Below are 19,382 nucleotides of genomic sequence, written 5' to 3'. Positions count from 1 at the left end.
CTGTTGCATCTCTTCCACATTTTTTGATGGTTTTGACTTCAGCGCATGCTTGTTTTCCACAGTTTTCTAGGTTTTTTTTGATGGCAATTTTGTTGCTTCACAGTAAATTTTACTAATGTTAAGACTCATCATTGGGTGCTGACTTATTGCAGCTCCCACTGTGTGTGTAGCGGAGGCACTTCAACCTTGCGTAGTGAACCTTTACTGGTCTTCTCTGTTTTTGTAATCTTTGGAGATTATGGAGGGAGAATAATAAACAGAGAAGGAGCAGACATTTCTGGGTACACTGAGGCCTGCTGATAGCTTCCTGCATGGCTCCTGCTTTTGGGGTGTGTTTTAGGTCTCCAAAGGACACTTATATTTAGCTTTTTGATGGCTGTCCTCCCCTGTACTCTCCTGCGGTTTGGAGACTCACAAAATTACTGTGGAGATGAGGGGAAATTGCTTGGAGCAAACCATCCATTTATTTATTTAAACAGAAATGAGGAAGAAGATGGGAGTGAGGATTTAGCCATGTCCCCTAATCGGTTGAGCCTGAGAACATAATTGTAGCAGACGCTTTATTCAGTTACTCTATGTCCCTGTGTAGTAATACTCTCTGTGATGCCAGCCACATATATCTGACCCAGTTTGGGACCAGATTTAGCTCATTAGAAGCAGACCTGTTTTTACCAAAATTGCTGGAGTTATTTATGTGCTCCAGAATTTAATTTGGCCACGGATTATTTTAATTTTCGCTTTTAATAGGAACATTAAAGCAAGAAAAAAGACATCCTTGTTTTCTTGATTCTCCTCTTACCCTCAGATTGTTAAGCCACGGTGATAGTGTGTGTTTCAGGAACGACACACTGGAAAAAAATGTTCTGTTTGTTGGGAGGTTGGCAGTTATCGATTTACTCTGGCCATCTCTATTTTTGGAAAACCTTAGGGATGGATTGCATTGCATTGCAGAACTCCCCATGTGTACTTTGTGGAAATATGAAGACTTGTGTTAAATACATGTAGAAGTACTTAGCCTCCTGAAAACCTCTTATATTCCAGCTTGACTCTTATTGTGATTTCTTATTCTCAGGCTCTCGAATTGCCAGCTGGCTGCCCAGTTTTTCAGTGGAAGTGATGCATACTACAAACATCCTTGGTATTGCACAAGCCAGCAATTCCCAACTTAATGCTATGGTAAGGCTACTTTAACAGCTTGAACCTTCCTATTTGTGCATGTACATAGAGAACAGAAGCAGGAAGGAAGTCAAAACAGTGTTTAGATGCCACATGAAAGCCGTCTCTTCAGTGAGAGCAGCTTTATTTCAGTGAAGTTAGGGCTGCCTGTTGGTTCAAGCGTACAAACGTAGAAGGACAGGGCTGGAGATGGATAAATGAGGGAGAAAAACTATATGTACTTTCTGTGGGATGTAGCTGATGCAGATAGATAGATAGATAGTTCTTTTATCAGCCTGCTTGAAGCAGCTTCTTTAGTTTTTTCCAGTACTTACTTCCACACACAGTTTGTAGCAGTAGAGGGTCTGAGTCTGTAACCAGAGCGTTTAGTCATTTGTCCAGTGGTAACTGATCAAACCCATTTTATAGTTTTGGGATGTTACAGTATTTATTTTTAATAGTACCAAGTTCCAAGGTAGCTGATATGAGTGCCTCATAAGTATGAAATGGGGCTCTCTGTAGTGCAGTTGATGCTTGCTGATTCATGATGATGTCAGGAACGTTGAGGATGGAATGCTAGGTTTCAGGGCTTCGTGAATAAACACTCAAAGGTAGTCCAAAAAGGCACGGAAAGGACATTGTAAGACTTAATTCATTGAGTTTAAGAAGTGCCATTTCCTTTGAATTCTTAAAACTATCATATTGTATAGCATGTTAATAAGTGTTCAGTGATGTATCTCATGAAGGTAATGAAATCTGGTTGTGAGATCTTTCCATAGCCTTCTCTGCTATTTAAACCTCAACAGGATATTTTGAGGGGTTTTGGGGGGATGGGGTGAGAGGGGAGATGATTTGATAAGTTAAATAGGCAGGGATTCACCATACAAGGTCAACTCTTAGTTTTCCTTTTTTCTGGACACAGTAACATTAATGGGTTTTTGTTAAGGATGAGTAATAATTTCTTAGCATCATGCATAATTATAAGTACAGTACCTACTGATATTAAAATGCTTACTTTAATGGAAAAGCCCATGTTAGCAAACTACTAAAGTGTTATGGATTTTTAATGGAAACCAAGTGAAATTCTCCTTTGTGTAATAGAATAAAACCCTAGGGAAGTATTTAAAGGGAGAGACTGGAGGCTGAAATGCTGAATCGGTTGTTTTGGTCACAAGCTAGTACAATGGGGAGTTAGGTTTGCTTGTGTCTGACCTCACTGTCAGCTAGTACATAGTTTTTGCTTTGCTCTCCAAATACCTTCCAGCCTTTTTTTTTTCTTTTGGTGGTGTTCTAATTTTTTTTTCCCCCTTTTTTCCCCAGTCCAGCTGTTTGACTCGAAAAGCATATTATTTTGTCCACCCTCCTGCTTTTCTCTGTTTCATTTGGGTATTACCCAAGTAACTTGAAATCCAATAATCACAATTCCCTGATAACTCAGGCTTAATTTGCTTGAACTTTCAGATGGTATTAAAATAGGTTTGTAGGCAGGGTGGCTGGAGAGTGTAGGTTATTAAAACTTATGCCACTTGTCCGTACCAGTACCGTTTTGAAATCTGTCTGGGACCAAGAAAAGGGATTCTTAAATGTAGAGCTAATTTTCAGTCACTAATATCAATTTTATATAGGCCTTTATTAAAAAAGGCTGTCATAGAAAGAGGGTTGGGAAGTTTTTTGAAGCCTTTGAGCATCTACAAGCACTGTTCAGGAACCTAAATTTTCAGGATCATGAGGCATCTCCGTAGGAGTTGCAGTTTTGCTGTTGGTTTCAAGGGAGTCAAAATATTGCCCTGTAAGTCAATGCCAGCATGGTTTTTTTTTAATTGTTTTTCTTTCTGCATCTGGGTTATATCATAAACAGTATCTCTAAACTATTCATTTTCCCCTCTCTTTCTATTAAGATAGTTACAGCTAACTTTTATTTATCCTAATACTAGTTGTACAAACCTTGCTTTTTCCAGGCCCATCAGATTCAAGAGATGTTCCCTCAGGTTCCTTATCATTTAGTTCTACAGGACCTGCAGCTCACCCGTTCCGTAGAGATAACCACTGACAACATCTTAGAGGGGCGCATCCAGGTACCTTTCCCCACACAGGTAAGTCGTGAGCTCATGCACCGAAATGCCTGCCTTTCTTTCTTTCTTTCTTTCTTTCTTTCTTTCTTTCTTTCTTTCTTTCTTTCTTTCTTTCTTTCTTATCGCAGAACAGAGCTTTTTAGGAATGAGTGAGGGGAATGAGGTAAGTAGAAGCACTGGTGAATCAAGCTTAGCTTGTTGCAATATTATTTTTCAGGCTTTATGTGTAGGAAAATTTGCAGTAGGAAGGGCAAACCAGTTTTGGCTGTCCAGCATATGTTGTATAGCACTTCATATTGCAACATCTGACCTAATCAGCATGTCCCTCTGTTGTGTATGATTGAGATGTGTGAATCTATTTCTTGCTGTGGGCCTTAGAAGGCCTTTTAAGGTGTTAGGCTGGCTATCTCAGATAGGTGTGCGCTAGTGTTCTCCATTTGTAGTACAGGATATTTTCTTCATGAAAGAAAGTCAGAGGCTATCACCCATGAGCTATAGCTTGCCCACTGATTGATGTGATTTTACTGCAGGATGCATGAAGTGCTTGTCTGTACAGTCTCAGACACATTATAGAATGTTTAATCATAGTAAAACCCCTGGGATTTGTTTCTTCTCTTTGTTTAAAGCTCAATGAATGCAGTATATTCAGTCATGTACCAGAAATATATTGAAAATGGTCTACCTAGTCTACAGACAAATATTTACTCAGTTAGAGCAGCTCTTCTCGGTTGCTCTGGTGCAGAGCCTTTAGAACGTTTCCAGCTGTTTTCTCTGCTGACGGATAATTGAATTGTACCATTTAAGAAGGTTTTTTGCAAAGAAAGTAGTCAGCAAAATAACGTCTTGTTCCTAATTAGTAATAGCAGATTTCAGTAAAGCAGTCTGGGAACAAGGCTTCTGTTAATAAGAATATTGAATTGTGGTTCTGCACACATCAGATAGTATTGTTACCTGGAGCGTGGTTTCAGTCTGGGTGTATGGGGAAGCAGAGAGAATTCTCTCTCAGCAGACTGCGTTCTGCTTATTGCTAACTTATCTGTTTCTAAATTGAACATAACACATGATGTTGCAGAAGGCAGAGCTTGAATGCGTTCACAGAACTTGTTTTTGTTTTGCCATTTCACGTACTGTTTTAAATCCATGATGTTTGCATTTCAGCGTCCAGATAGCATTAGACCTGCGTTGAACAGTTCTGTGGAACGGCATAGTATTGACCAGGAGGATACGGAAACTGTCACTCAGGTAACTTGGTGTTTAAAAAAAGAGCAAAAAGTGCAAGTTGAAATCGTATGGAAGCATAAGTGCATTGAGTTTAGTATGAGATCAGGTTGGTGGCATCTGTTCCTTGCATTTCCCACAAGAACTAATACTGTCAGGCAGCAGGTCTGAAGTGCTGTAATCTCTGTCAAGACTTCAACATGGTGGTCTCTTAAAGAATTATCCATATGCTCTTTCCTTCTTGAAGGAAAGTGCTCTTAAGTGATACAAAGTAGACAAAAAGATCATGTCTTTGATCACAGCAGCCAGCACTGTCCCCATCTGTGGAATATGAAGTGCCAGGACAGTCAATGCCTTCCTCTTCCCCTTCCTCTTCCCCTTCATGTTTGGGAAGTCTCCAGAGGCTTCCAGTAAATGGATAGTATTTCTCTTCTGGTATGAAAATTCTCTTGTGTTATGGAGGAGGCACTTGGAGACATAGGGAGCTTTGGTAAGAACAAGATGGGATACAAATAGCGCTAAGAGATATTAGCCCCTTTACATAAAGCACAAGAATGGCTTTTTGCTCTTCCTCTTTAAGGGCTTTGTTAATCAGCTTGAGCTAGCTAAAATGAGGCAGGAAGAAAAAATTAGCTTTCTAGTGAATAAAGTCTCATTCCCCTTTTGTTTTTCCCTCACTGTGGTAGCAAAACTGTGAGTTTCTTTTTTTATAAACCTCCCCTCTTTATCTGAGTTCAGAAAGGGAGTGAATTTGTTAGGTGTGTGACTTTCTGGCCGCTGCAGCCTTTAATAATCTAAAAATAGCCAACCTGTCATTCAGTTGAATCCAAACTGCGGCAATTCCCCCATCAGCGTGTTCCAAGATAGAAAAACAGCTTTCATTTGATTTGATACTGCAGTTGAGGATGAAGAAAAGGTAGAGGGGATTGGTACAGGTTTGAAATACAAGCCTGGGGTAGGAGATGCAGAATTGTAGGAATGAAGATCTTGATCTGGGTCTGACAATTCTTTAGTAACTTTGTGGGTTAGCTTGAAGGTTTTGGTGGTGTCTTCCCTGTTCTTTGTGAGCAAAATGTCTGTTTCTACAAACTGCTTTTTACACTTTTGCCTTAGCTTGGAACTGGCTTCAAAACTGGCTTTGAATGTTTGTGTTGCTGTTCAGCTTCCTTCCTTTCTGTCCAGGATGCCTAACTTTACCTGTGTTCCTGTCATGCTACAGAACCTGAAAAACCTGGGAGTGGTGTACATCTGTAATGTCTTTGAAGATGTGCCCTCTAAAAGTGGTGTGTCCTTGCTTTGCATTACAGCAGAGAACTTTGCTCAAATTAGCAGTGTTTTAGCTGGAGCAAATGGCTGTTTGGAAGGAGAATGTATTTTTGTTCTGTAGAGTAGCACAGTGATAGCCTAGAGAACCTTGCGTGACTGTGGAAAATGGTGAATTTCATGCAAAATCCAAAGCAACTGAGTGGTGCTACAGGTGGCTGCCTGCATGTTTGGAATGAACTGGTGGTCTCTAGTCAGGTGTTATTGGATGGGTGTTTACAGTGAGAGCTGGACTTTACAGGCCAAGGCCTAAGTAGGAGACTGGCATTGGCATGCACCAAGAGAAACTTGCTTCTGGGGGGTGTAATGGAAGCTCCAGTTGCTGCTATTCCTCTTCTGCCTGGTACATGCATAAATGTTACAGATTAGTGCCCCAAATTGGACAGCTAAGCCAAACTCTTTTCTTCTGTTGTTTGCATTTAAGGTGATGGTGTGTAACTAAAGTGAGTAGGTGTGCCCTAAAGGCTGTGACTTCTTGGTTTTAGTCCTGCCATACTGACCTGCTTCCTGTTTTGGACCATGTTTTCTCCCTCCTGCTGTATCCTTATCATACTATCAATGTACTGCAGCTGAATGTGGTACAGAGATCCCTCTTCTGCCGCTGACCTTGCCCCAGAAAAGTTGTTGTTTTTTTTTCTGGGGGGGGGGAGGCCTGTGTGTTTGAACACGTTGCCTCCCTGGAGAGGATGCAAGTGCTTTTCAATGGATGTTAGGCCAAACCAATTGCTTTGTGCATTTATGCTGGCTTAAAACAAGTGGATCACACCTGCTATGTTGCCACAGAGATCTACCTAGGAGTCAGGCTTGCTCGACTCTGTTACTGGTAATATTCCTCTGGCTGAGAGAAGACCTGGGAGCATAGAGGCGTCCTTTAGGGAACTCAGTCACTCTTGTCTCTCTTCAAATTTGATTTCAGTTCTTAACGGAGTACCTGGCCTATTATAGATGTTCTCTTTTTGTCTTGCCAAAAGTGTGTATCGCTGTAGTCCGCCAAACTCTGTCTATCTGGAAGGATCTAGCAGTAAACAGGCTACTTCAGCAGATTGCACTTCATTTTTAAGAAGCTTTTTATATGTAAGAGGGGAGGGATGTAAGAAGCCACCATCTCCTGTGGGTGAAACTTGCATTTCCAAATAGTGGATAGATGCAACTTTGCACCTTATACAGCTGGGAGAGACCATGGCAGCCAGGCAGTGGATTTCTCCAATTGCCTTCTGTTGCAGCCTTAGAGTATGTTTTACAAGCTTTCAAGCTCTTTTTTTTTTTCCTTCCTTTTTAATCAAGATGTCCATTGAGAATTGTTATAGGTCTCCAACAGCAAGTGGCAAACCCGCTAGGGTTCTGCTCGTTGGAAATAACACTGCTAATGAGAGCTGACAAGCTCAGACAAATGCACCCTTCCTTACGGGTAATATCCTCTGTTTGCTGTGCTACATTATGACTTAAGATCTTTGAACCCTCTATAGAATTAAGACAGAGGTAGTGACTCTTTTTTTTTTTTTTTTTTTTTAAATGTAACTTTTGCAATTTTGATTTTTGGGTGCAGACATCTCCTCTACAACTTTTTTTTTTTTTTTTTTTTTTTTTTTTTTTTACAGCAGTGACTCTTTTTTTTTTTTTTTTTTTTTTTTTCTCTAAATGTAACTTGCAATTTTGGGGTGTCTGTGCAGACATAACTTAGGTCGTACTGAGCGCCAACACAGTGTAAATTAAGTGTGTTAAAGGCTTGCTAGATAATGCTCTGAAAACATTGACTGGTTCTAACAATCTTCACCTTAACACTTAGCAAGATGCCACGTGCACACTTTTTTCTGGTTGTGTATTGAAATGCTAATGCTGCCAGCAGGGTGCGTGATGGTCTATATGCTCCCTTTCCATTCCCAGTATGTTATATTTGCCCTCCCATGCTTTTTTTTGATTCTGTTATTACTCCCAAGAAGAACAGATGCCTGAGCAGCTATAGCTATTTCCTGAAAGCTTGTGTTTCCATGCACTAAAATTTATTTTAGAATTATCCTTTAAAAAACAATTCTTTTGTTTATCTGTTTCTGTAATCCATAGTGGATATTGGGTGGGACTCTTCAGACCTGGCTTGAAAGTTGTCATTATAAAGCTGATGCTTTCCTGGTGCAACTGTTGCCCCTTCTTAACAAGCCAGTTTATTGCCATTGCTTAAATACTTGGTGACACTACTTAGATGTACTTCTGAGGCATCTGTGGTTTTCACATTACTAATTCCTTTTTTCCTGGAGCCTGTAAGAGGAGTAGATTCTGAAGTGTTCAGGTTTCTGCATCTGAGATCTGGTCTGATATTTAGGCTTTTCATAACCCTCATTACTCCAAGTTTTGGTATTTCTCTCTTTTAAACCTCCTACGTAGTTGCTCCTGTGCTCAGATAGAAGAACAGGCTCTGGAAATTAATATTTGCATCTTTGCAACATTAGGGGGGAAAAAAAAAAAGCTGAGGTGACCCTAGCTTCTATCTTCTGATACAAAAGGTCCACAGGGAAAAAAGCAGTCATGTCTCAACCATAATGAGTACCCTTCTTACTGCTTTATCCCAGCAAAACTTCCCTTTGCCTTATCCACCTATTTTCTAATTTGGTAATCAGAAGCAGTAGTCAAGGGTGTTTCATACTTGTTCCTCTGGATCTGCTGAAGTCTTTGGAGACTGACTGTGGGCTTTCTGGCCCTGGAGAAAGTGGGTAAGATCACTCTGTGGAGCTCTCACTTCCTCATCTCAGGCGAGGCATTGCTCTGAGGCAGTCCGACAGTACCCCTGTCGTGTCACCCCAAGACATTAGTGTGTGTGATAGGGGGAACCCTCCTGTAGATGCCACTGTGCGGGGCACTTCATTGAAATATGCTGAGAATACTTGTTGTGTCTGAGGTTGCAGTGTCAGTACTCTTCTGGCTTAGGTCCTGGCAGTTCCTCTTTGGTTCACCTAGCTGATAGGAAGTGACATTTGCCTTGCCGTTTGCTCTCTAAAGGCATTGCATCAGTGAGATGGAGTTACTGGTACATCTCTAGGGCTTTGGAGTGACTCAACTTGTTTTGCACATCAGCTGTTGAAACCTATGCGTTGCACACTGTAATACTGCTGAGCCCAGGCTGCTGGGACTTATTACACATGTGACTGGCCATTGAGGCTTGTGCAGCTGGAGTACCAAAGGCCCAAAACTAGACTGTAGGAACTGACTAGGGTAATACCTCTCTTATGCATCCTCCTTGTTTGAGTAAGCTACTGGAATACCAAATGATGGCTAAACTCTTAAGCTCTTGGTTGAGGTGATTTGATTTTTGACGTTACTGTGCTTAGCAGCATCTTGTTTTTCCCCTGCAGAGCTGACTTGATAGTATATGACAGAATGTGATCAGGATACATGATTTCACCTATGCTAGTTTACCAGTGTCATCGTTCATCAGCTCAATTTTCACATGAGCGCTGTCGGCCAGCTGTCAAGGGTGAGGAGGTGCTACGAGCAGGGCTGCTAGCTTCCTTTATTGACATGTACTGCTTGGGACAGCTGCCAGCCTTGCCCCAGCAGTCCAAATACGTGATAATTTGGGTGCTGCAGAACCTGGTGAACTGCAGCATCAGAAATTCCTGTCTCAAGTTCCCAATCCTCTTTGCAAATATGTTTGGTACTCTTTCCTTAGTATATGGATTTCTGGGCTTTTTTTAAAACTCTTTACTGTTGTATTGCTTATTAAGCCAGCTCCAGAATCTGACTGTATCAAGTACCCCACTTTGAGAGAGCATTAATTATGAGTAATTAATTTTTTATGTATCTGAGCTCACTTTCAAACATGGCATAAAATATACAGCCTTATAGAATACTGACTCTTTGAACATGTTTTGAATTATCTTTGTGTATTTTGGCTGGGGTTTTTAAAGGAGAACAAAGAGAATTGGGTAAATAGGTGAGAGTCTAGTTTACTCCAGTGTATCTGAAAATCACAGCTCTTTTTAGCTTGTTATATTGGTTGCAGAGAAGCCCTGTTTGCAAACTTTTCACAGACTGATGATTTCTTTTTCTTCCCCCTTCCCTCTCCCACCCCCCCCTTCTCTTAGACTGAGAGAGTGCCACTTGAACTCAACTCAAGACTGGAAGAAATGGTGGAATTCAGTGAAGTGGAAGTAGAACCTAGTGAAACAGAAGATTTTGAGGCCAGGGGAAGTCGCTTTTCAAAGTCAGCTGATGAAAGGCAGCGTATGTTGGTTCAACGGAAGGAGGACTTGTTGCAGCAAGCTCGAAAGTATGTTCCTCCCTGAAACCATAGCCAGGCCACTCAAATGTAACCCCCAGAATGAACTTCAAATGGATTATGACCAATGAGAGGTTGGGTAGATGCAAAATATAGTGGGAACAATGAATGCATCTGCTACAGCAGGCTGAGAATGCTTTTTAAAATAACCATTGCTGATGAGCCCAATTCTGAAATAGTGTTATAGATCCCAACACAGAGCTTCCTAACTAGCTGATCCAAAGATCTTTGAAATCAAAGGATGATTTCTCCAGCTTCAATGAGTTTTAGTTTGGTCCTATAATAAGTGAGAGACCATTACTTCTGCTGGGTTCTCTAGTATGTCCTTAGCTTGTCTTCTAGCACAGGTGTCAGCATACACAGTGTATGCTGTTACAGCTGAAACTTCTGTCGGGCATCACTCTTTCCAAGTACAGAGTAAGTGTCTTTAGCGCTAGGTGGCGTAGGGTTGATAGAGTACTACTCACTAAAGCACCTCAAAGGAACTCAGGATTAACTGGCAAGTCAACACTTCTGAGAAGACAGTGACCGGCTTTAACTGATTCTTTTAGCCTAGCTAATTAAAGGTGTTATATGTAGTACTTAACTTTTTTTCTTTTTTTTTTTTTAACATGACTTAGTCATTCTGGTGAAGTTTGCTAGCGTCCAATGTTGATAAACAAGAGAAGGAAAAACATTTTAATGTTATAGAGGAAACTTTTATTTAGCATTTGTCTTGAACAAATGCTGTCTCTACCTTTGTATCTTAGGGAAAATATTGAAAGAGTCTACAAAAAATGTATTGGGTTGTGCATCCTTTGGTGTTAACAGATAGGCTGCTCATGTTTTTAGGTTTCTTTTGCGCATTGAAATGCTACCATGTGAATAATGGGTGGGACAACAGCTTTTAAAGAGTTTGTCTATAAATAGGCTTGCTGCCAGAATCATTTTCCTTGACATTTGAAAAATGTCATTCAGAGAGGCAAAGTATTTTTATGTTCTGGTTTACTAGTTCCCTTCCTATGTATTTTAAGAGCTGTGGAATTCCACACTACTGTATTTTGTAATGTATTGGGGTCTAGAAATCTGGAAGCTGCTTCCTTGTATTTTTGCATTATCTTACACTTTGCAGCCTTAGCACCTCTTCTCTCAAAGACTTGCTTGTTAACACCGGTGAATGAATTCTTATGGTAGACAATGCCTCATCTTAAATGGTGAAATAATGGAGACGGAGATTAAGTAACTCACCTGAAGTCTTAGTGAATCACTGAGCTAAGAATAGAGCGCAGACCTTTAGAACTGGCTCCATCTTGTATGCGCAAGAATCTTGCACAAAAATGAAGAGCTGCTGTTAGCTCTATAAAGCGTATCATAGGTTATATGAGCCTTTTCTGGAATATATAGTGTGTACGTATCAAAAGGATTTTCCTGCTTTCAATATGCCTTTAATCTACCTTATTTCCTGGATGTACCAGTTAGGTATTTTCCAGAGCCAAAATGAGGTGGGTTCTACTTATCCATATGTTCCTTTGTCCTCCTGTAGGCGCTATTTAAACAAAACCTCTGATGAGGAGCTGATCACAGAGAAGCCCTCTCCGTCTGAGGGCGCTTCCGCTGATCCTGTCACTCTGCGTCGCAGAACGTTAGCTGCTGCCGCCGAACGGAGACTTCAGATGCAACAAAACTCTTAGCGCTCGCTGCCCCTCCCTCTTCTCCGCCTCGTGAGCAATGTTGAATAAATAAATTAAATACAAGGAAACCTGCGCTTTCTATACCAGCAGGAAAGTGTCTCGTCAGAGTTCAGCTAGCTGTGCTGCTGAGTGAGCTGGCTGCCTCTGCTGTATAAAGCATGTGGTCTAATAATGTTTGGACAGCTGACAAATTAACCTTTTTTTGTAATATTTTCTATGTGACATTGATCCCTTCCACAAACGAAGGCAATTTCTAAACCACAGGCATGATTTCTGCAGCTAGCATGAGGTATTAGGCTGACTGCACAGCAGAGGCTGGGGAAAGAGTGTGTCCAAATTAGCAGCTGTGTGTACAGGTCATGGAGGGCACTGGCATGTTTAGCTTGAGATCAGGGAGAGTCATTCCAAGAAGGGAAGAAAGCTTAGAAATTTGCAGCGAACCCTGTATTAGACGAGCAGGCGTCTGCTCTTAAGTTACTGTTCGTATCAAGAGTGAATGAAGAGTATTCCATAGGCCAGCTTGAGGGGCTCGAGTAGTATTCCTGCAAAGTGAGTTCTTAGCCTGGATGGAAGTTGTCTAGCTACATAAAGTAGAAGAAAATAAGACCGTGAATTGTGCAGCGAAGCGCTAATTCACATTGATTCCAGTATAAAATTGTTTACTGTTTCTGGGCTTTTCTGCACTCGCTGACTTCTAGCTCTGTTCACTCCCCAGGGCTGCACTATTTTCCTTTGCCTTTTATGGCCAGAAACAAGTGGGAGACAGAGAGGAATAAAGGGAAGAGAAGGGGGCACAAGGTGAAGTTATTAGCCCCCGGAATTCAGTGTTAGGATATGCCAGTGGGATACAGTTGAAAGGCCTGCCTGTTCTGGTCTCTAGAGCAATACAGATGGGACTTCAATGGAGAGGCTGGAGATAGCTCCGGTATCTTGCATTTTATTTCATTTTTTAACCCCACAGTGTCACCCTGAGTTTATTCAGAAAGACTAGAAGAATTGGGGCAGCTGGACCTTAGGCTAGCTGCAGGCCAATCTGCTAACCTTTGATTTTTCTAAAGAACTTTTGACATGAGATACACTTGGAACCGCCAATGCTAGCTTGTATAGTTGAGTTTTACATGGCAGTGACTTAATTTTTAAATTTGAGGAATGAGTTCTAGTATCACTGTCCTTTAGAAGGAGCCCAGTATTATCTAGAATTATTGGTAACTTTTTTTTTTTTTTTTAACCGTTGGTTTTTAGGACATTTAAAGGTGAATTTAATGAAAGGAGTTGCATCAATGTTTAGGTGAAATAATTTATTTCAATAAAACTCTTTGGGAAGCCTTACTTTGCAATGCTATTAGTAAACTTCAAAGAATTTTTTTGAGATCTTTGGTTTTGCTCAGAGCACAGCTGTTTGTTTTTATTGTTAAAAAATAAAAATAAAATCTTGGTCAGTGTTGGAAATTGTTTGGGAATTTCTATAATGTGACTTCTCATGTTCCTAGTATGTGTTTGGTTTGTAAATGTAGCACTTGCAGTTTGCCACCTGCTGCTCCTTTCTGTCACAACGAAAGGGAATACTGCTGCCTAATGTTAAGTTTTGGGAACTTTTTCCAAGCCTTTGGTTGTAGACCAGTTATTGCTACTGCAATTCAGTTATGCTGCGAACATGAAAATGGAAGAGACAATGTCTGGAGGGACTTTTTGTTTGTTTGTTTTGTTTTTTTGTTTTTTAAAGGGGGGAGTGTTGGGTTTTGAACTGTCTGGCGGCATGCTTACGGGATGAGAGCTGTTGTTGTATGTATGACCAATACGTAGAACTTAGTCCTTTACTGAAATGGCCGAGAACCTAGGTACCTATGGGAGTGTAGAATGGTAAAGAGGAAACAGTAGTCATCCATAGAGTAGAAATCCTTCTCTGTGGGTTTGAGTTTCCTTGCGTTCCTCCTCCTTGCTGCCTTTCTGGGAGTTCTTGTACATGATGATGCAAAATGACCCCCAGTTTCACCTAGGCAGAGGGGGATGCTTGTAGCTGTGGGGGATTCTGACCTAGCTTTGGGCATGCAGGAATACCGTTGGCGTGCTAAGTCCTCTCCTGCTTCCTCTGCCTGCCAGTGGAGGGAGGGCTGCATGCTAAGGACGTTTCCTTCCCCATCCTCAAATGCAAAGGTCAGAGAGCCCCTACCCTGCCCGAGGTTCAGCTGGGGAACAGCGGTGCACAGCCTCCACCTTAGCCTAGTTCTAGTGCTCCCTTGTTTCTTATGTTCACGTTGGCCTAGAAAGGTAGCAGTGCAGCAGCTGTACTTGGTCAGCCCCCCTTTCTCTGCCCCTTGAGGGACCCTGCTGTGGAACAGGGGAATGCTATGGCAAGCTCATTCCCTCCTTTGCTTGCCAGTAGGTCAGGCTGGAAGGAGAAAATGTTGTGGGACTCCCTTCTTGTATAAATCCCTCTTGCCAAAGATCCTACAATTATTCAGATTGCACTACAGATGAGTAAAGGGGATGCTCGGTTTGTGTGGATTGAGGAGGGCATCTTGAAACTAGAACAAGGAAGGGGTGGTGGTGTTTCAGAGACTCCTGGGTTATTCCTTCCGCACTTGTCTATTCTTGTTTTATTTTCAACTTTTTTCTGGTGGCTTTATCCTGCTTTGCTTTCAGCTCTCTTCTGTGATGCCCCTGGCCAGCCGCTGGATGGCATCCTTGCCTGGAGCACCCTTACAAAATGACCTACTTCAGCAATGAAAGGCTTGTTTGTGTGAAGCAGCAGGACATGGACCAGTGGTGGCCTGTTGGCTGGCTCTGCTTCCCTGGAAATGGAGGTCATCCAAGGAGAAGCTTGACTGACTTTGCCAGTGCCAATATGAGCTACTTCTGTCTCGTGGAATCGCTGTAAACAGTAGGAATCTTGAAGAAATACCTTTGCCGCACTGAACAGGACATGCTGCTGTGTGGAGAAAGCATCCTTTTCTAACCATTTTTTTTCTTATTCAGGCTAGTTCTGTGTGAAGTTCAGTGGGAGGCTCGGTGTAAAGCCAAGGTAGGGGGTCCTGGCTTCTTAGGTAACTTTCTCTACAGCTCCTTCATGAGCCTTGACTGCCAGCCTTGTGGGCCAGCTGGCTCTGGAAGCGTTCCTGTGGTTCGGGAGGCAGATGAGGAGCACAGTGCCAGCTCGAGTTCTGCCAAGCACTAGTGAGAAACCAGCCCGAGAACACGTGGAGCTGTCAAAGAAGAGGTCAGAGAATGAAAGCGTGCTCATAGTGCGCGCCGTGCTGTGCTCTGTGGTGCCCAAATGCCAGGGCACAGCTAGGTGATGCTGCACAGTCCAAGGGCTTCAGGCCAGCCAGTCTAACCACAGTACATCTTTCATCTTGCTTTCCTGGTGTGGCTATTTAACATGGGTCGACAGTTCTGCATTTATGGGGCTGCCATGTAAGGTCTCATTGATAGAGCTCAAAACCCTGAATGCAGGCAGGTATTAGACAGGCGAGCTGTTTCTCCTGGGTAGTTCCAGCAGCAATCCCAAAGCTGAGGTTACCTTATGCCTTCTCCACATTTCAGTACCTGCTTACCTCTATATGCTTATCTGGTTGGTTACCAGCCCCAGAGGAACATGCTGCAGTGTTGACTCCAAGGAGAAAAAGCTCTTCCCTCCCTATCTCCTCTGGGAGGGATTTGTAGAGGTGGCTCCATAAGGCGTTCAGTCTCCTATCCTGGGTATTCTTGTGGTTTGACCAGTTCCAGATGTCTGCACTGGTAGATCTTGGTGATCCCTATATTTCATCAGCAATTATCTTGCTCTTTAGTCTGGCCAGCTGCTGTGGTGTAAAAAATCAGTGATGTACATCAGGATGAACATAACGGGAGTCTCCCTATTTCTAACTGGGGTGCAGTAGTGTTTACCCAAACAAAATTCTGCATTTCTGTTGCTAGTTACCACTGCATCACTGATCAAAGATTGTGGGGCCATCCCATCTTATCCCTTTTTGCCAAGGTATAATTTAGATCTCTGTCATAGACTTGTGGCTTCTAAAATGGTACTTGTGTCATGGAAAGTGTCCCTCAGCTCAGAGGGCCTAAAATTTCACTGCTGGGTTGGTACAGTGATGGTCCAGGAGTGTGTGCCAGAGACAAATCTGGGCAGTACTTCTACAGTCTATGTTCCTGTCGCACAAATTTCCCCAACTATCTGGCGTAATGGTCTCTCCAGCACTGACCCTTCCCTTGTAAAGGGAGATGAGAAAGGGTTCGAGGGAGAACTGTTGCTCACCTTGAACTCCAGCCCCTACAGTGACTTTTGGGCCAGTGTAGAGCTGGTGAGAGCAGTGTAGCCAAGCTGACTCTCTACCAAGCATCTGCCTGGAGCAGCTTTTGGAGAGCCAGCTACATTTCTGAGTGTACACAGCAGTCGCAGAGCTTTTTGGAGGCTTCTGAGCTATGCTACAGGGTAAGCTAGTCACTAGGGTCTGCCTTTAAGAAGTGTCTCCCTGGCCAAAACAATGCACTGTCTGGATTATAAGTTGCTTAGTTTTGCTGCCCCTCAGAAATGTAGCTGCACTGTGCCCTGTAATTTCCTGTCTGCCATCAAGGTGCCTGAAACTGGCTTGCATGGGAGCCTGTGGACCTTGGGTAACGAATACTAAAAGATGCAGGTTACTCCTGTAGTGGGGAGAAAATCTTATCTTTCTTGGAGAATGTAACCTTCCCCTACCTCTCTGAGAAAAAAATCTTGCATGTTTTTGAGCTTCTGGTGTCTTACAGGATCTGCAAAACAAAGGAGCCAGCCCAGTAACTCGCTTTACCATAGATGAGTCCGCTATGTCCGTTTGAGCAATATGATGTGGACCTGAGTTAAGTCCAAGATGAGACACTTGGCCTGGTGTCCCAGTGTGTCTCTGCCTGGATCCTGTCTGTGCTGGTGGTCTACACCAGCTATCTCTGAGGGAGGTCCAAGAAATTCTGTGGTTAGCAATTGCAGGACAAATCTCCCCCTGGGAAATCTCCTTCTAACTCGTTACCCTGGGCAGTGGTGTTTGCATTGCTCAAAACCTAAAATATGAACGTGTTTGTTAAATAGCCATAGATGTTTTTCTTTTTGAAATAAATAGAAATGACTTCGTTTCCCAGCACACAGTAATAGACGTTCCCTTTTTATTTCTTGTTTGGGGAGGTTTTGTGGGGGTTTTGTTTTTGTTTGTTTTTTTGTTTCCTTTTTTTTTTTTTCCTACAACTGAAGCTCCAAAGCAATTTGAGTCATCTGTAGGATTTTTAATGCACAATACTTCAACTTTGGAGGTGACTTCAGCTGACTTTTCAGACAGCGAGAGTCCTGTTGCTCTCGCTATTCCTATTTCAGCTTGCAGCAGCTGAAATTCTCAGCCCTGCAGCTATCGTTGAGAGAAACTGGGGGCTTTGAAGCGTAGATAAAGCAAAGATAATCTTGTCCTCCATGAATCTCCCCTAACTGAGATCAGTTTTTCAGGACCCTCAAATGTACACAAGTTACAAAGGCTTACCGCTGACACAGCTCTGCAAAACACGCCAAGCACTTTTAACCATATGGCACTCATGGAAAAGTAAAACACTGTCAGCGTGGCAACCTAGAGTGGCTCTGCCAGCACCAGGAATTAATCTGATGTTTCTCATGGGTGAGCGGAAACGCAAATCTGAGTGCAGAGGTATTGCTCTGCCTTTTCCTGTTTGAAACAAGATCTGTAGTGACCAACGACAAAATTGGGAGCATAGAAGTCCTGCTTAGTGACCTATTTATTCTTAAGGCAATATACATATTTGTGGATAAGAGAAGTGCCTGTGTGGTCCATCCTTCAGCCATCAGCCATGGAAGCGTCCAGCGTGACTGGAGAACAGGCTCCCTGGAGATGGCCACGTGTGGCAGATCACATGCCGTCCAGGGAGGCAGACGGACCCCAGGAGAGTCTGATGCAGTTTGTCCATCAGACAGCAAGCACTGAGCTCGTAAACGTGCCCTTTTTCTACTGTTTCTGTTTGCAGAATTTCTGCGAGGATCATAAATTTCATGACTGGAGGAATTCCTTCACAAATGATTTGTGTGCAAGCTTCTCAGTTCTTCAGTTGTATCTTGGTGCTTTTGTTGGGTTTTATGTAGTATTTGAGCTGTGCTCATTAGCTTTCACGAGATGTAAAGATCTTGTGCTTCTTTCTTGACTGATGCGAGTCTTGGAACTTAGTGCAAATAGGAGCTTTATTTGTTCAAAATTAGTTTCCTGCTAATATTGTCTGAAATGTGCTTCTGATTTTATTAGACAAGTCTTCTGATGGTTCATTAGGCAGAACATTTATGGAAAGTGAGCGAGACGGGTCCAAAAACGTTCTTCAGAATCAATTCTGCTTTTTAATCAGAATCGGCATCCGTCAAACATTTTTCACTGGATTTGTTGCCTAGCCATTCTGTCCCATGCTCCTGTCTCACTTTAGCCTGTTTTGCCATGCTCTGACTGTGACATTAAATGCTGGAGGCAGGAATGGCATTGTTGCTATCAGGGTTTATATTTCTTTCCTTAAATCTCTTGTCTTTCAGCTATTTTAAACAATTATGCGTGCAAGTGATTGCAGTGAGATGAAAGTGTTGTTGGCGTGTTATTTTGTGCACGGGATGAAGGGCAAGAGCAACTCAGGAATTTGCCTTTCTGCCCAGCCAGGACATGGGTGTGCGAGTGCTCTGGGCGATGTGATCAGACTAAGTGGCTGGGGGTGGAATTTAAGGTCTAATGCGTTTGACCTGGGATGGGAAACAGGTTGCTGCTAGGCTTTACAGCCTTCTGCAACCAGTCTGGATATGTCCCAAGGGGCCAAGACCTTGAGTCACTGCGGACAGCCACTTTGACCGCATGGGGAATCGGTAGGGTGTCAATACAGCGGAGCGCCCTGCGATGCCAAATCCCGCCAAAGCCCCGAATTGTTATTCTCTTGCCTAGGAGAAAACTGATTTTTCCGGAGAATCCCACACCAAACATCTTCAACGGGGATTTTTTCCAGCAACACAAGCAGGTTGCTTTGTACTTCTTTCCTTAGAAAAGAAAACCAATTGAGAAACACAGTGAAAGAATTAGACTGAAAACCAGGAGGTGAGAGACCAGGCGTACAGACAAACATTCTCTTTATTGAGCTACACATGAATTTTCCATTAGTCAGAGAAAGATTGGCAGTGTGTAATATATCACAGAAACCTCACTGATTGGTAATAGAAAGGCTTAGAAAGACCTGGCGCTTTATATATATATATAATATTTTAGTTTCCTCTTTATTTATTCATTTTATTTTAAACAGGTGTGACTGCTTTTCTTCAGCAAAGGTAACTCTTAAAAGTGAAACTGTGAAGATGTCTGATTACTAATCAAAGTAGAAATGACGAAGGATTGGTCATGAAAACTGTGGCTTTAATGTAAACACTACATTCGATTTTGTTTTTTGTTTTTTGTGTTTTTGTGTGTGTTTTTTAAAATTTTTAAATTATTTTCATTCTTGCTTTTGTTTTTGTATTTTTTTGTATTTTTTATTTTGTTTTGTAGTTTTTTTGTGTTTTTTTTTCTTTTTTTTTGCAGCACAAACATCCCCACATGAGAGAGAAAAAACACCATTCACTAAAAGGGAGGACTGGAGGAAGAAAAAAGCAGCACAAAAAAGCATTCACTGGAAAGAGTTAAAAATTAA

General features: G+C 42.2%; 1 protein-coding gene across 1 annotated transcript in view; it reads left to right on the top strand.

Moving 5' to 3' along the window:
• AMFR (autocrine motility factor receptor) overlaps positions 1-13,037 on the top strand; it is a 30,531-nt gene extending 17,494 nt beyond the window's left edge. Inside the window, exons 10-14 of the mRNA XM_026082330.1 lie at positions 1,073-1,176; positions 3,114-3,248; positions 4,386-4,469; positions 9,845-10,029; positions 11,561-13,037. Coding sequence (XP_025938115.1) covers positions 1,073-1,176; positions 3,114-3,248; positions 4,386-4,469; positions 9,845-10,029; positions 11,561-11,708 — 656 coding nt within the window. The 3' untranslated portion in view covers positions 11,709-13,037. The remainder of the gene's footprint in view (positions 1-1,072; positions 1,177-3,113; positions 3,249-4,385; positions 4,470-9,844; positions 10,030-11,560) is intronic.
• Positions 13,038-19,382: the final 6,345 nt, after the last annotated feature.

Source organism: Apteryx rowi, unplaced genomic scaffold (assembly GCF_003343035.1).
Source record: "Apteryx rowi isolate R43461 unplaced genomic scaffold, aptRow1 scaffold_572, whole genome shotgun sequence".
NCBI lineage: Eukaryota > Metazoa > Chordata > Aves > Apterygiformes > Apterygidae > Apteryx > Apteryx rowi.
This window is presented reverse-complemented; position numbering and strand designations above follow the sequence as displayed.